At 41.7% G+C, this 15753-nt stretch overlaps 2 protein-coding genes across 8 annotated transcripts in view; one reads left to right on the top strand and one right to left on the bottom strand.

Moving 5' to 3' along the window:
- Positions 1-232: 232 nt before the first annotated feature.
- Positions 233-3510, top strand: LOC134052220 (nucleoside diphosphate kinase, mitochondrial-like). Its single transcript, XM_062506562.1, has 6 exons — positions 233-429; positions 807-1097; positions 1297-1429; positions 1974-2075; positions 2747-2859; positions 3274-3510. Exons 1-6 carry the CDS (start codon positions 233-235, stop codon positions 3389-3391), a joined length of 954 nt encoding a protein of 317 aa, XP_062362546.1. The 3' UTR covers positions 3392-3510.
- A 409-nt stretch (positions 3511-3919) lies between these two features.
- MBTD1 (mbt domain containing 1) overlaps positions 3920-15753 on the bottom strand; it is a 36614-nt gene continuing 24780 nt past the window's right edge. For all 7 annotated transcript variants that reach the window (XM_062506330.1, XM_062506329.1, XM_062506332.1 and 4 more), the window contains 3 exons: positions 15237-15471; positions 14558-14635; positions 3920-7841 (listed from right to left, as the gene is read on the bottom strand). In XM_062506330.1, coding sequence (XP_062362314.1) covers positions 7723-7841; positions 14558-14635; positions 15237-15471 — 432 coding nt within the window. In that variant the 3' untranslated portion in view covers positions 3920-7722. The remainder of the gene's footprint in view (positions 7842-14557; positions 14636-15236; positions 15472-15753) is intronic.

The raw sequence follows: 15753 nt of genomic DNA on the forward strand, positions 1-15753 counted from the left end.
CTGTGAACTTCTTTTCTAAAAATATTCAGTGTTATATAAGATAAATCATTAAGTTAAAAGAAGTTGGAAGAAAGGGAATATGTGACAAACCTGTGCAGGAAATGAGTAGTCTCCAGTTTAATCTTTGCTTGAAAGGTTACTTGAGACTTCTTGATTCTACAAAATAGAGAAATGTGGTTTAACTGGAGGTGTGGGGGTTGTCAGGAAGCTGCTGGTTAGTGCTTCTAATGCGATGAGACTGGGAGGAGGGGGAGGCCAGCATTCCTGCATGGCTGAGGTGCCTGAGCAGGTCCAGTGTGAAACCACGAATTGTGAACCACCCAGTGAAGCCATTAGCTGGCTCCTCAATAAGAGACAACGCAAGGATTTCAGAGATTATTTCATTGATATCCCACCTGCAGTGATGGTGAATGATTATAATTTGCTCAGGCAAAGGTGCTCCATCAGCTAGGAAAGGGCCAAGTTGTAAACATCATAAAAAGTAACAAGAACTCCCCGCTTCATGTTGTGACACGGATCCAGGGACTGTGAGGTTTTGACGCTTGGCAGCTTCATCCTCCCAATAAAATTACCAGTGATCTTCCTGGTTTACGGATCCCACATCGCTTTTCTGTTATAAATTTGCCTTTGAGGAGCTGTAGCCGCGCTGTGCGGTGCAGCCGGGCTGGCAGGACCATACCTGAAAGCAGCCAGCCCAGCAGAAAATCAGTAAAAAATTATTTACTTGTGTTAAACATCCGCCGTCCTTTCAGTGTCTTAAAGGCTTAAGCCACAGTTGCTGGGTCTGTAAATTAATAACCCTCGAGGCGGCGGAGCGGACAGGTGCCGCCGGGGCTGGCCAAGAGCCGCCGGGGCTCTCGGCCGCCGGGCCTGGCAGCGGCAGCTCTCCCGCCTGCTCCCGTCCCGTCCCGTCCCCGTCCCGGTCCCGTCCCATCCCGTCCCGTCCCATCCCGTCCCGGTCCCGGCCCGGTGCTGGCGATCCCGCCCCCGAAGCGCCGCCGGCCCGGCGGCTCCTCCCCTGCGCGGGGCGGGGCATCCCAGGCCCGCCCGTCCCCGCCCGCGCCTCTTCCTGCGGCGGCAGCGGCGGATCCGGACAGGTGAGGCCGGGCCGGGCCGGGCCGGGCCCCGCGGTCCGGGGGCACGGGGGGTGCGGGCGGAGGGGCCCGGCGGGGCCCGGCGGGGCTCGGCGGGGCCGGGAGGACGCTCCGTGGCGGTGCCCCGTGGCAGGGCGGTGCCGCCGTGGCCGCCGCCGACCTTGAGGCCGCGCGTCCCCTCACGGCGCGTTCCCGCCCGCAGCGCCATGGCGGGGAACGGCGAGCGCACCTTCATCGCCATCAAGCCCGACGGCGTCCAGCGCGGGCTGGTCGGGGAGATCATCAAACGGTTCGAGCAGAAAGGGTTCCGGCTCGTGGCCATGAAGTTCGTGCACGTGAGTGCCCCCGCCTTGTCCCCAAAGCTCGCCCCGCGTGCCCTGCCTGGGAGGGGTCCCCCCACCCGCACTCTCATCCTCATCCTCACCCTCACCGAGGATCGATCTCCTCCTGCGGCCCCAGCGCGGAGCCGATGGCGGATGTGCTGGAGCGCGCCTCGGGCCCGGCTTCCTGCCCGGCACGCGGCTTCTCCCCTTTCAGATAAAAGCGATTTTTGCTGCAGAGGTTTAACGCAGCCCGACTGGGAGCTGGAATGGCCTTGGCCGAAAGGTTGTATTGGGTAACACCGCCCCGGGATCCTGTACTCTGCTTATCGCTGAGGGTCACTGCGGTGCAAAGAAACCATATTGACAATTCCCAGCACTGCCACAAAGAACTCCTTCCATGTTAACAGCAGGAGCTCTCGCTGATACCCGCAATAGCGCTGCAGCAGTGTTGGGAACATTAAGTATTAGTGAATCTAATCACTAACGCCACCTGTAACACCTTTTGTTCAATGATATTCAGAAAATTATATTTAAAATTACATCCGCCCTTTTAAAGGCCTCTGAAGATCTTCTCAAACAACATTACATTGACCTGAAAGACCGCCCCTTCTTTCCTGGTTTGGTTAAATACATGAACTCTGGACCTATTGTGGCCATGGTAAGTGGCTTAATTTTAGTTTAAGATTACTTTCTTGAATATATTTGTCTTGCTGTATAAATCATTAAGAATATTCAGAGACAGTGTTGCAAAAAGATTTTTTTCAAGCTGCCTAGTTCTGATAGTGGCTAAAGAAAAAAAATTAAGACAGTGAAATTACTATGAGAAAAGTGCACGTATAAAATGTATAAAGCAAAATTCCTGAAAGCAAATCTTCTGCACCAAAAATCTGGTTTTGTGCAAGAAAAGGTCAGTATCTGTGACACAAAAACCCAACTTGTGTGTCATTCATTCTTTCATTCCCCCCAAAACATGGTATTTGCTGTAATATCATCTCCTGGTGTGATGATGAGCTAGGAGAGAACGCTCAGCATGGTGCCCCTATTCCATAACACAAAGGGTTGGGAGTTGGCTTTATACATTGTCTCTGAGGCTTGGTAAAGTATCTCTTTCACTGCAGTAACAATGTTGATAATCCTTCTTACAATTACTGCCAGTTCATACGTTTTTATCCCTTGTCACCTTTACAGGCCTGAGAGAGAATCTAGGTAAGGTTAATAGCTTTAGTGGTAGAGCCTTTGTTTCTTTGCAAAGTATGGTAGAGCAAAGATGAAGTGTCAGTATTTTGCCTAACCATGGCTTAATAAAATTTTTGTGTTTTTTACCTTAAGGTATGGGAAGGACTCAACGTGGTTAAAACTGGGAGAGTAATGCTGGGGGAAACCAACCCTGCAGACTCCAAGCCTGGCACCATCCGTGGTGATTTCTGCATTCAAGTGGGAAGGTATGTCTGTTAATTGATACTAAAAACTCAACAGCTCCTATTCACTCTTTATCTGCCAACACAAAAACTGTTGGCAGTTTTCTATTCTAGAAAGCCAGAACTGGTATTTATTTGCAGGTCACAGTGCATAGCTGCGGCTTAGGAAAGTGGCACAAAGCTGATTTTATTTGCAGTCCAGCTCCTCCCCAGAGCAGACTGTAAGCTCAGGCAGCGGCTGGGGTAAAATAGTAGCTCTAGAGCAGTAACCTTGATAGGCATAATTAGCTCTGGGGGAGTGGGGATGGCAGAACACTCCACCTGAAGTAACAGCAATAGTCTCCCCCCTTTAGATGCTTCATCCAAGCTTTTGCAAATTGAGAACAAGGCTGCTGTAAGTGTATTTTTATAGGGAACAATGTTTGTTTCCTTCTGCAGGAACATCATCCACGGCAGTGACTCTGTGGAGAGTGCACAGAAGGAGATCAACCTGTGGTTCAAACCCACAGAGCTCATTGACTTCAAGCCCTGTGCACACGACTGGATCTATGAGTGATGGGTTCCCACAGTGATTTGTGCCTTCCAACACCTCATCTCATTCCAGCTGCTGCCCTGGGAGCAACCACAGTTATCTTAGTGCTGAAAGTGACTCTCAAATAAATGGGTGTGAAATAATTCCTTGTGGTGCATTCACTTACAACTGACCCCAGTCAAAGACTCCCACTGACACATCCACCTTGGCACAGCTGCTGGACTCAAACAGTGGCAAATTTGCAGAGGGAGAGCTGAAGGGAGGCTGGAGCTACTTCCAACACAGCTAGAGGAAAAAAGGGATACCACAAAATTTCCCTCCTTACATAAATATTAAATTAAATGAGACCAAGTGCAAAACTTGCTCTCTGAAATGTTTACCTAATTCACCTTCTGGTATCAAACCCCTTACCTTGTGCTTAGGGTCTCACATGATTTCTTGTCACACCAGCATACTTGAAATTACTTAAATTACTCATGTTTTTATAGATTGGGGGTGTTTTTAATAGGACTAAGAGTGTCTTTTAAACAGAACAACCAGTATTCAGAAAAATGTTTTTAATCATTTTTATTTTGTGTAAAAAAGGCAAATTTAGTGAATTATTTTCATCTTGTACACAAAGTTATAATTTTAATGTTTTTCACATCCATGCTGAAAATCCGCAGTCTCGTAAAAATGAAAGTAACATTAATTTCTCCAAAAGCATTTTTTCACTGAGTTATGTACATTGCATGAGAAAGCTTTAAATACTCTCTCACTGACCACACAAATTACCAAGAAAATAAAAGATTAAATTTGTACAGATATTGATCTATATATCAAATACATACAGAAATGATGTAAAAACCCATTTGTTTAATCTTGATTCCTGCCCCAACATTTTCCCAGGGGCCAAAGCTGATGCCTTTTTTGTATAAATGGCTGTGGCTTTTTATTTTAAATATGAAAAAAATCAAAAGGAAAAAAAAATTCAGCTGAAATCACAGTTTTTAAAAATCCCTTCCCAGTAAAGGATTGTTACCAAATATATTAGCACCATTGTACAAAGATGAGGGAGGGTATTCACATCACAGGAAACAACAATAAAAAAACCAAAACAAACACTGAAACCCGTGTTAGTATCCGTAGAACAACGAATCAATAACTGCTGTAGCTCTCCTCAGATGCAGCAAGAACAGGTTAGAGAGTTCTGAAAATAATGTAATAATCAAAGATCAGCAGAGAGATCTGGAACAAGGAAAGAGGGGCAGCAGCCAAGTTAGGGACAGGGCTTGGGCTGCCTCATGGTCAGAAAAACCTGCTGTGCCAAATGCCACGAAGTCCAACCCCACTGAAGGTTTTAGGTGTCCAACATTTGCTGCTCCTTCAGCCAGGTAGCACAACTTGAAAGCCAAGAGAAACATCCCAGAGCCACAGGAATGCTTTGTAAAGCCAGGGAGCTGCCACAGGGACGCCCCACAGGCTCTCTGGGGATCACATCCCTGGTAGCACCTTGCTCAGGTTTTCCCTGAGCTTCTCCTCAACAAGTGACCTCCAGCAGCTCCTTCCATGGTTTGCTCAGCACATATGTCACTGTACTCAACAATTACACAATTGAGGCATATTATGAACTCAGAGACACAAAAGATGTTTCACCAACTGCTGCAGTCACACGGGTACCCGAGAACATACATCACCTCAAAGACTTTAGTGTTTGATGAATAACAACATTATAAAGACTGACAGACTTTAGAACAGATTCTTACATTTCTCCCAACACAGGAAGTGTGTTAAGGATTCATTTTTCCCTCTTGACATTTGAAGATCGACTCCAAAAATCAGGGATGAGCCTGGGCAATACTCAGGGCAGTACTCAGTTTAGTGACCTGGCAATGCACCTCACTCACTAACTAGCCCGACCTCCCACATTATGATACACTAATTAATGCAACAGTTTTTCTACTGAAGTCAGAAGCTGTTGATGAGAGAAGAAAGCAAGACTCTGAGAACCTTGCTCCAGCTGATGGGACAACCTACAAGTTGCTGCATTAAAAAAAAAAAAAAAAAAAGAAAAACCAATAGTGCTATACTTACCAAATTAAATAAATGCTTGCAGAGCTGGATTTTACAGCAGATTAAATTGAGAACACAAGAAAACAATCAAGGCTCAAAGTGTCACTACAATGGTCTCTAATCCTAGTTCTCCAATCCAGGCTGTTCAAAATAAAAATCATGGGTGGGTCAAAATCTGAGCTAAGGTATTTGAAGTCTACCAGGTCCAACAAAATCCTTTTAATGGCTATTTTCGAGAGCTAAAATGTCTTTACCACCTGGAGTTATAGATTCTTGTAATCAGATTAACAGATTCTGTCAATAGAAGAAACTGTTGTTTAAAACAGGTCATTATTAAGGAAATTTTACCAGTAAGGGAGAAAAGAATTCCAGACATTCTACACTACACAGGACATGTTTTACTTCCAGTAGTAAATACAAAACTTGACATAATTAACCCCTCTTGCATAGAATGAGGTAAACCTGTGCATATCACCAATACTGTGTACCCTAACTTGGAGCAATATTTTAGAAAATAATCAATTTGCTGGTTTTCAACTTTCTATGCATTTTTTTTTAAGCTCAAGCAACAATATACAAAAATGGTCTCCTGGGACACTGTGGGTTGATATCCTTAAAGCATTTCTTATGCTGTAGGAATACAGATGTTAATAATTTTTGATCAAAATTTTTTTTAAAGCCCTAATTTATGGTCGAGAGTCAGATGATCACTGTACTGCTCTGAAGGGGACCTGTAAAGACCCAGAAGCACTTACAGAACTTATGAGATAATTCCTGAGAGTTTAGTTAATGAACCTTAATTGTAAAAGCTAAAGCTCTTGATGCACATTCTTCCAGTCACAGCTCTGCAGGGCTGACCAACCACCTCACTCATCAACACCATTTACAAAAATGTACAGAGGTTAAAAATACAGAAAGATAAAATCCAAATTAAGACCTCCTGCAAAAATACCTTGTGTTTAAGGGGCCATCATTTTCACCCTTTTATAAATGACTTTTACCTTGCAAAAATCTGGAAGTTGACTAGGTGGGGCTAATGGGATGCTTGACATGAGACAATTCCAGGCAACAGGCAAATCCAGTTTTTGAATTATAGACTAAAACCATGTGATTTTGATACTGCTCTCAAGTCTCAACGCCTGTCACACATTGCAGCAAGACATGAATATTGCAGGCTATGCAGGACTGAACTCATTTTTAATCCATAATGTCGGGCTCCTTTCAGCTCACCTGAAACCATGTGGCACATCAGTTTGGAATGGTCACAGATCAATATTTAAGATGGTAAGGAAACATTTAGGACATTCTGAATGGGTGGAGGGGGAAAAAAAAAATAAAACAATCACAAGAATACTCACAAGTTCCTTCCCACTACCAAGGGAGTCCTTAGTGACTGTCCATCTAAGCTGCTTCTTCAGTCAAAATTCAGAGCTACAACTAACCTTCCAATGAGAGAATGTTCCGAAGTTCCAGTTTGGCATAGGGCTCTGTAAACATTTGCTGAAGCATCCCAAGACTACAGACATTCACATACAGACAAGAGCTTTGCAGATCCAATCCAATGCCCACTGCAGTCGATGGAGACAAGGCTACTGATTTTAATGGGCACTGAATCAGACCCTAAGGAACGTTAAAAAACAAAACCTTATATAAAAAAGGACATTTTAAACTAAATAAAAACACCTTGAAAAGTTAAAATCTTCCTCAGGCGATGGCTCTGTTGCACTTGGGGCTACTCACTGAGTAGAGCTTTACAGGACTATCTTCCACATATAATTTATGCCTCTAAACCAGGGCTTTAAAGCCTTATTTTCACAATTAAAAAAACAGAGGCGTGACCAGTGCAGTTCACAAGAGTCTAAAAGTCTCCCAACTTGTACCAAAAAGGTTCATTTGTTATGACAGTTCGTTTGTATTTGCAGCTATATCTTCCTCCAACTGCTTCCCACAATCATGCTAAATAAACTTTAATCTTACAAAAAAATTAGAATTTCAGTTCTTGTTAACAATGCACAATAAATCTGAACTTGAAAATATTACAAAATTCTTTCAAAAGCTTCAAGTACAACACAAAAGTGTCCTTTGTTTTTGCTTTTTAATAAATTGAAAAATCTTTTTCACTAAAATAGTTTCCCCGCCCTTCCAAAAAATTCTGAACTGAGTCTAATTCATCTACATTTAGCAAAGCACTCCAGGCACAGTCACCTGAACTGCACCATCCAAGTGGGAACAAAATCAGTCAGTCTTGGAGAAAGGTTCTTTTCCTATCACCAGTGCTGTGCCCCTCACTCCTGGGAGCTGCCTCAGGGCTCCTGTTTGATGTAGTAGCTGGCAGAGCCGTTGCTTTCATGGTCAGATGTTCCCTGCAGGAAGCTGTACTCCTCTCCATCCAGCAACTCCTCCTTCAGCTGTAACGAAGTCACTACAAATCAAAAATGCATATTAAACATCTATATCATTTGAAGTGCAACTTTGCCTTAAATTGACTTAATGTTATTGATATTGGGAGCATCCCAGATTCCCCATTTTCTTATAGTCTGCATTTTAGCAATGCTTTAACGCTCAGGATCCACAGGGGAACAGACTTTGTGAGTGCAGATGGAGCCTTAAGTTATGCTCTAATATCAACAGATTTCAAATTACTTGCAATAATGTATTCTCTACCAGATTTTCTCAAGAACTGAGTATTTTAAACCACTTAAGTCTTTATGCAAGTGAAAATGAGATTGAAAATGGCCAACAGATAACCTACAATTCACATTACTTAGCCCAGTTACTGCAAACAGTTTGTGAGACAACAAAATATACTGACAAAGATTTCTCAATCCATCATTAAAATTTTAATGATCCCAGAAGGTAAGTTTCATTAAAGCAAAACATTTTTGTAGTTTTAATCTTCTCCTTTTGTCAAAGTTAAATAGAAATGAGATTAAGACAAAGATCTTTTGAGTATCAATATCACAATTACTTTTCCAGTTTTATTAATGGAGATGATTATCAAAATATGAGCACCATGAAAAGAACACCAAAAACAAAACATGTAAATGTTCATTAAAGGTGCAGTACCCACATTAAAGGGTTGATTATAAAAAAATAAATGCTTCTCTATGACCAAATGAATGAGAAAAGTATCAGCGTTTATAATTATTGAATATAAAGTTTATATACATTGCCAGTGTGTCTTGAAATGCAGAAATATGCAGTGAAAGGAAAATACCCCAACCCAGAGACTGCTACTGACAGCCCTGCAGTGATTTACAAGCTATTTAATTATTCTTTTATTAATATTCTCTGTTGAAACAAGCTCTTGAGCTAAATAAAAATAAAGTTTGAAAATTAAAATACTGGATGATGTCAAAAGTTGCTGCAGCATAATGCAAGCTCTCCTCATCTTTCTTTAATAGATTCCTCCTCCTACCTACCCAGCCCACAATCCCTCCCTTATTTTTTTGATCCCAAATAATTTTCCCTGCATCATGCCCAACTCTGACCAAGATCCCTGGTCTCTGGGGGGCAACAAAATGCTGTCTAAATGATAAGACACACAACTGGCTACTTGGCTATGCTGCAATGCCTTAAGCAAAGGCTACACAGAGGTCAGGGACACAAACCAACCCACCATGCCCCTTGTGTCCCTTCTCTCCCCTGAGCAGGAAGCTCCTGCAGGTACAGGAATAACAGCAGTTGCCATGATTTGGATTGTCTCTGATTATTTGAACCAAAGTCCTGACATTTAGATATTTAATGATATCGTACTTTGTTTGTTCCTACTATACAGCTTTTAACTACAATTCTCCATTAGGAAAGCTTAGTTACAGCTACACACCAAAGTAGTTGGAAGAAGAAAAAGGAAAACTAATGGAAGTCATTCAACTGAAGGAAAAGGAATACAGATGGGCCAGGTACTCCCTTTTTACATTGTCTCAGTGATTTGCCAGGACACAGAGACAGACTGTCTGATGCCATGACATTCACACCTCCCAAAACCAACAGAAATGGAGCAATATGCTCCAGAGTTGGGTCAGTCTCTGGGAAGAGTCTCCTCCTCTGCCAGGCTTGCTGTACATTCTTTTTAAAAATGAAGCAGTCCAACAGGGGAATGTCAGTGCTTAAGAAATCATTTCAGATGACTGAAAGATGCAAAGTACTCCTGCACCCTAAAGCAGCTCCAGGAATTTGCTAGAGAGCAAAACCACTTCATACAAACCAAGGTGAAGAAGTGCTGAACCTTTTCTCCTGTGCTCATGACAATACAAAAGGGGAAAGAACTGGGTTTGAACCTTACTAAGATCTCCCATGGACAAGAAGTTTCAGAACAGATGCTGTTTTGTTACTCATGTTCCACTGACTCCATTGAAAGCCACGCAAACATTCCCTGCATTGTGCCTGCATGTGTCCTACAGCTACAGCAACATAAGGCAAGGAATGATGCTGAGGAATATGCATGTAATGAATGAGTTCTGGCCAATCTCAAACAATGTTCTAAACTGACTGGATGCTATCAAGGTGATGCCTTGAAAAGGTATGGTCTTGGTGGTTTCAATATAAACACAAACCTCTTTGGACAATGACCAGGTACATCACAAACAAAATTAATTTTGTCCAGCCTTACCAAAACTCAGTGTTGAAAAGTTCCCCTCAGTTGATCATAGAAAGCCCCGAGTATGAGAAACCAAGGTGTTTCATAGAACTGTGAGATCTAATGACACAAATCCAGACTGTGTATGTCTTTGCACTATAGAAAGGCACCACAGGTGTAGATTTGGCATAAGAGAAGAACAATTGTGCAGAAATAAATCCTCCAGAACACTCTCTCCCCCTAAGCAAGGCTTCTCTTTGGCATCAAAGCCTCTATTAAACACAGCATTTTCACACCAGTAGGAACATGAAGTGAAACTAAAGGGATCCTTGAGGAGTGCTGGCAGATGAGCAGAAGAGAGTAAAGGTTTTCCTCAGGTCCTAAAGGTGCCATGTGGGTTCCTTTTTCCCCAGTCTGTTAATGGATAACACAAGGACAAGAGAAACTGCTCTGGATGTATTCCAGACTCAGTAGAGAGAGCTGACAGGGCAGCCTGTGCAGACTAAGGCAAGCTTAAGGGAGTAAGCAAGCAAATCTGAAGCTAAATCCACCAAGCTGGCAACCACCCTGCAGGGAGAGCATCACCCAGGCTGACAGCTCCTACTGCCACAATGTATTTGTTAGCAGTAATTTGCTGTATTAGGTTGCCAAAGATACCAGGAAAAGAGAAGAGAAGAGAAGAGAAGAACTACCAGATCCTTGAAGTGAACTTGTATAATTGAAGATTGATTACATAATGTAAACTATACTTAAAAAATTTCAAAATTTTAATCTACTTCAATATTACTGATTATTTTTAAGAGTTTTTCTCTGCAGATGCACAACTACAGTGCTTTAAATATATTTTCTCAGTAATCCACAAAATTTTAAATAACACTTTCCAAAGATATTTCCCAGATAACTGCCTTTTTGTGATAGAAAGACAAAAAATGTTTATTTACAGCATATAGCAAAGGATAACACACAATAATGACCTACTTACATCCAATATTCCCAGATCCACATTACCACTCAGTTTTACAGTGTGCATTTTTGTATTTTAGCACTCTGCAGAGCCCCTCTGGGATTCTCAGTAATCTACACCACAACCTTCTTCCTCAGTTCTAAACCAGCTGCAATCCTCTGCTATGATTAATTCAGTGACATGGTGCATCAGTGACAATGAAAAGCTCTCTAACAGAAAAAAAATTAAACCAACTAAAATTCAAAAGAAAAAAAAAGGGAAAAAAGAAAGATTGGATGAGTCAGCACATGACACCTTGGAGCACAGCTTTCCACTCTGCAGCGCCACACTGCTGTGAGCAGTTACCTGTTTGGAGGCTGGGACTCAATTCCTGGCTATTCCTGGGAGGCTGGAAGGCCTCAGGGGCTGTCTGTGCTGGAAGGGCTCGGTATGGAGGAGGAACCAACTCGTCATCCCCAGAGAAGCTCCTCCGTGCCTCACCTGCCAAGGGTGGGCTGGACAAACTGACAGGTTTCTTCCCAACTGGTATCTTCCTCTCTAAACATCAAGTCAAACTAAAATAAACGCTTGGGTTAAAGTGCATCAGGCAACTCTGACTGTTCACTGAGAAATGGCTCTGACTGAGATTCACCCCATGCTCAAAAACCAGGGCCTATACAATGGCACCATTCAGTTACTACTGGGAATATTGTTCTCAACAACCACACTGTGGTCCCTGAATCCTACAGGCTGTGGGTAGGACTTCAAGGGCATTGCTTAATGCCATGACCCACTTATTTCATACTCTATCAATGAAATACAAATGCTGTGAATTACTCCTGCTGCAGCTACACTGCACAGTCACATTCCTCCCTGGACACCTAAGACATGTTGGCTCAGTTTCAGGCTGCAGTTGTTTCAGCGTGTGCCTAAGAGACAGAAGGATGCTTCTGGGGAAATAATCCTCTCTAGACAAAAGTTTATCACCTCTAAAAATACATGCTCTTAATTCCCTTAGAATGGTAGTTCCCATTTTATAGTGCCTTACAAACACAAATAACCATTTCAGCACGCAGAAAAAAACTTCCAAAATAGCCTCAAATTATTAAGCACCATATTCTTGAACAGATGTTATTAAAACATTTCCCATACAAATTATCATGTTTCTCCTTTATCACTAAGATGCTTCCATTCTGTGCTCAAGCTGTATTCTCTGTGGTATTGAGGGTACAAGATCTGGAACACAAATCAGTGCTTTCAGCTACATCAAAACTGTGGCTGCTGATGCTTCAGTCCTATCAGCACTGTCAAACAAAAAAAACAAAAGCCCAGCCCTGAAAAGGTAACTGATTATGCATATGCTAAAGATACCACCCTGCTTACATATTCTTCTTAGAAGACAACTTCAGGATGAGCCTTTTAGAGAGATTAATGAGGCAGAATGGTGTCTACAGAATCCCAACCTTGAAAATATGGGTCATATTATCATTTCAATAACCTTATTCTGATATACACATCCAAGAGGAAGCAGACAATACCAGCAGATATTGCATCCTTCATTATTAATTAACTGTCCAGGCATGCTGGCATGCTAGCTTTCAAGAAGTCACCTGCACAGACTTCTGAACAGCAGGCACACAGCACAAAACCCTACTCACTGAAACAAACACTAATGGAAAAGGAACTGGGGGAGATTCTCAAGTATCCCCAAAAGCATTCCCAAAGTGTGTACAGTGCAATCAGTTCTGCTACCCAGTGAACGTGTGCACTTCCAGTGCTCCCAGGAAGAGAGGGCACTGCAGCAGAAATCTGTATCATTACACACAGCAGAATGACTCAATGACATCCTGGGCTGTGTTGTGAGCACATGAGAAAAATGTGTAGAATGTTTCCCTGCCCAGCTAAAACTAACCTAATTTAAGACCTAGAGTTTCTTGTTCACCATCTGTGGTGACTTTACGTGGTACCATAAAAACATGGTGGTTGCATTAAATGGTTTTGTGACTGAAATCCTTTACAAAATAACTGTCTGTTCTATTTACAAGTGCTGAACAAGAAAAAGCTTCAGAAGATATTTTTAGTGTTATTTCCTGTGACTCAGCACTTCCATAGCCATAACCTACTTAAAAAACCCATCTAGGAGGCAGCCAGCACTAACTGTTCATGACCTTGTTCTCTCATCTTCTGGTGATTAAGAGGGTTTCTTAGTATTGAGCAAACAGTCCAGAAGTTTTCCTTGCTTCTACAGGCAACATTTACCTTAGGTTAGTGAGAAATCAAGAACAAATTTCCCTAGACAAAGTTCTCTAAAGCTTCACTAAAGCTTCTTACGGCAGTAAGAAAGAGGAATTAATTTTCCAGGTTTGGGTCACATGTACTGTAAGACAGGTAGCAGAGGCATTAGGAAGGGAATAAGGTAAGGAATATGATCATCTAGAACAGTTTGGTAAACAAATTGTGCTCAGACAGTGCAGAATTATACAAAAACAGGTCCTACACAAAGGTAATTAACCACAAAACCATATTTCCCTAGCTTAAAGCAACAGCACTCACAGCTTTCCCTGGATATTCTCAAATCAGGAGTTTTCCAGTATCTGAATTCTGTTTAAAAATACTGCTGCAAGATTCTGAAAAGGATCTGGATTTTACTGTTTATTTCCTCCAACAGCAGAAAGGATAACCAGTGAAATGTTTGAGGCACTTAACAAGAGGTTCTAAGAACTTCCCAGACACCTGGAAAGTTTTATCTATGGCACCCACACCAGCCAACTTCTTTGCATGCCCAAAGAAAAAACACAGCAAAGTTTGTATTCTCAATGACTGAGGAAGAAGGTTCCAATTGGCCTTAATAGATCCATTCACAAACACACCAGGAAGACAAGGTTTTAATTCCTCACATTAGTTCCAGACACCAACAAAGCATTCTGAAAACATGACTAAATTAGGCAAGCTAATTTTATATTTTGACAATTTGATTCCAAGGGAATCAATTACTCTGGAAACTACCTGAACACTGCAGATTCTTAAAAACATCATTACTGAGTTTTACTGTGACAAGAACAGCCACATACAGCAATGCTGCTTGTTTCTGAAAGTAACAATAAAAAAAGCTTAATTTACATACATGCCTAAATAAAAAAATCTGGCAAATAAGTAGCTTTTTTGTTTCAAACAAAGCCAGTTAGATGATAATTTAAATTTTCTACACCTCATTCTTTCTGATCCCAGTAACTTGGTTCTTATTCCTTCATCTGTGTTACAGAGAGCAGAGGGAAAACTGTGTTGATACCTGAGTATTTTGTACAAGGCAGTGCAACTACCAATACAGTACACAACCAATAAATTATTTAACTGAAGTTATGTCAGAATACAAAACTATTTTTACCATTGTTCACCTACAATTCATAGATTATTATTATTATTATTAGCAACATTTACCCTACCACAAGTTATAAAAAATAGTTATTCTCAAAGAAAAAGTTCCTTTTGTGGCATACTGCACCTTTAAGCATAACACCTGTTTAGACACAAACATTTGCAAATAGAACAGGGACTTAGGTAGAGACCACAAACTTTAAAACAACAGGTAAAGTGCAAACACTATTTTGTCACCCACTTTTCTTATGTCCTTTGTACTGTTGTGATTTAGCTTTTTTCTTCTGTTTGGATGAACTTGACTGGCTATCTCTTGATGCTGCAAAAAACGAAGAATTGAAAATCTATGCTTATTATTTAAAAAAAAAACAAAACCCAGTTTAGAATGTGTCACAGCTGCTACACAGTTACAGAATTTTTCCTTAGTGACTGAACAAAGACAGAAATTTTACTGTGGAAAACCACCTTGCATTAAACTGCTTAACATGAACTCTCTCATTAAAAAACAAAAACAAACAGTTCTTGAAATGCATTTAATGAGTATTAACACATGATCTGACAGGACAAGCTGTGATAAATTAGATAGAGCTTCTGCACAGGCTGAGTTCCACCAAATTCAGGAGGTGAAACAGATACATTGGCAGTCTTAAAGCAATATAAATTCTCAGTAAGCTCCTCCAGAAGTGACAAGAGGCTTTTTCCCTGCATCAAATCAGCATCTTCTGGCATTGTAAAATAGTAAAAAACACTCAGAAGTACTTTAGAAATCAAAATGAGAAAGATTAGAACTGTAAATCAGAACTTCCAGGCATTAGCAAGAGTTTCCATGTTTGTTTGTTTGCCTGGGGACCCAACTAGAAGAGGTTTGGAAAATGAGCCCCCATGAAACTCATTTCCATTATTGACAAAGCAAGACTCACACTGTGGTGCTGGAGGCTGGAGCTGGTATCCAGTGAGCTGACACCATCCCACAGGATACAGGTCTGGGGACTCACAATCCACCCACTGATCATAATCATCCTCCCAGCCATCGAAGTGGATCCTCAGGAGCCGGTGGATGATGCGCGTCACTGTGGCCACACACACCAGGCGAGGCTCCATCAGATCTACAGCCTCCAGTTTCATGCCAACATGAAACCCATGGTTTGGAACTTCCTGGGGAAGCAAAGAAGGCAAACAGCAGTAAACAGACATGTTCATTAAGATAGTTTAAGCGCAGTGCTGAAGCAGGGATTTCAATCGACTTCATATAGAAAAAAAACCCCAAGTATCATTGATGAAGTTTCCTGTACCTCTGCATCTGTTTAACATTTCAGAGATACCAACCTTTGTTTTCTCAAATGGTTGTTATCTCTAAAAGTCTTAGTTTTTCAAAACTGTATTCAACAAATGGGTCCATCCCATGCACTATGCAAAACGCAAAGAAAATACTGACTC

The sequence above is a fragment of the Cinclus cinclus genome, chromosome 20, assembly GCF_963662255.1.
Source record: "Cinclus cinclus chromosome 20, bCinCin1.1, whole genome shotgun sequence".
Taxonomy (NCBI): domain Eukaryota; kingdom Metazoa; phylum Chordata; class Aves; order Passeriformes; family Cinclidae; genus Cinclus; species Cinclus cinclus.

Coding starts and splice junctions, on each gene's coding strand:
- LOC134052220 (XM_062506562.1), top strand. CDS start 233: ATGAGACTGGGAGGAGGGGGAGGCCAGCATTCCTGCATGGCTGAGGTG. Junction 1,430..1,973: donor TGGCCATGAAGTTCGTGCAC/GTGAGTGCCCCC, acceptor GCCCTTTTAAAG/GCCTCTGAAGATCTTCTCAA. Junction 2,860..3,273: donor TTCTGCATTCAAGTGGGAAG/GTATGTCTGTTA, acceptor TTCCTTCTGCAG/GAACATCATCCACGGCAGTG.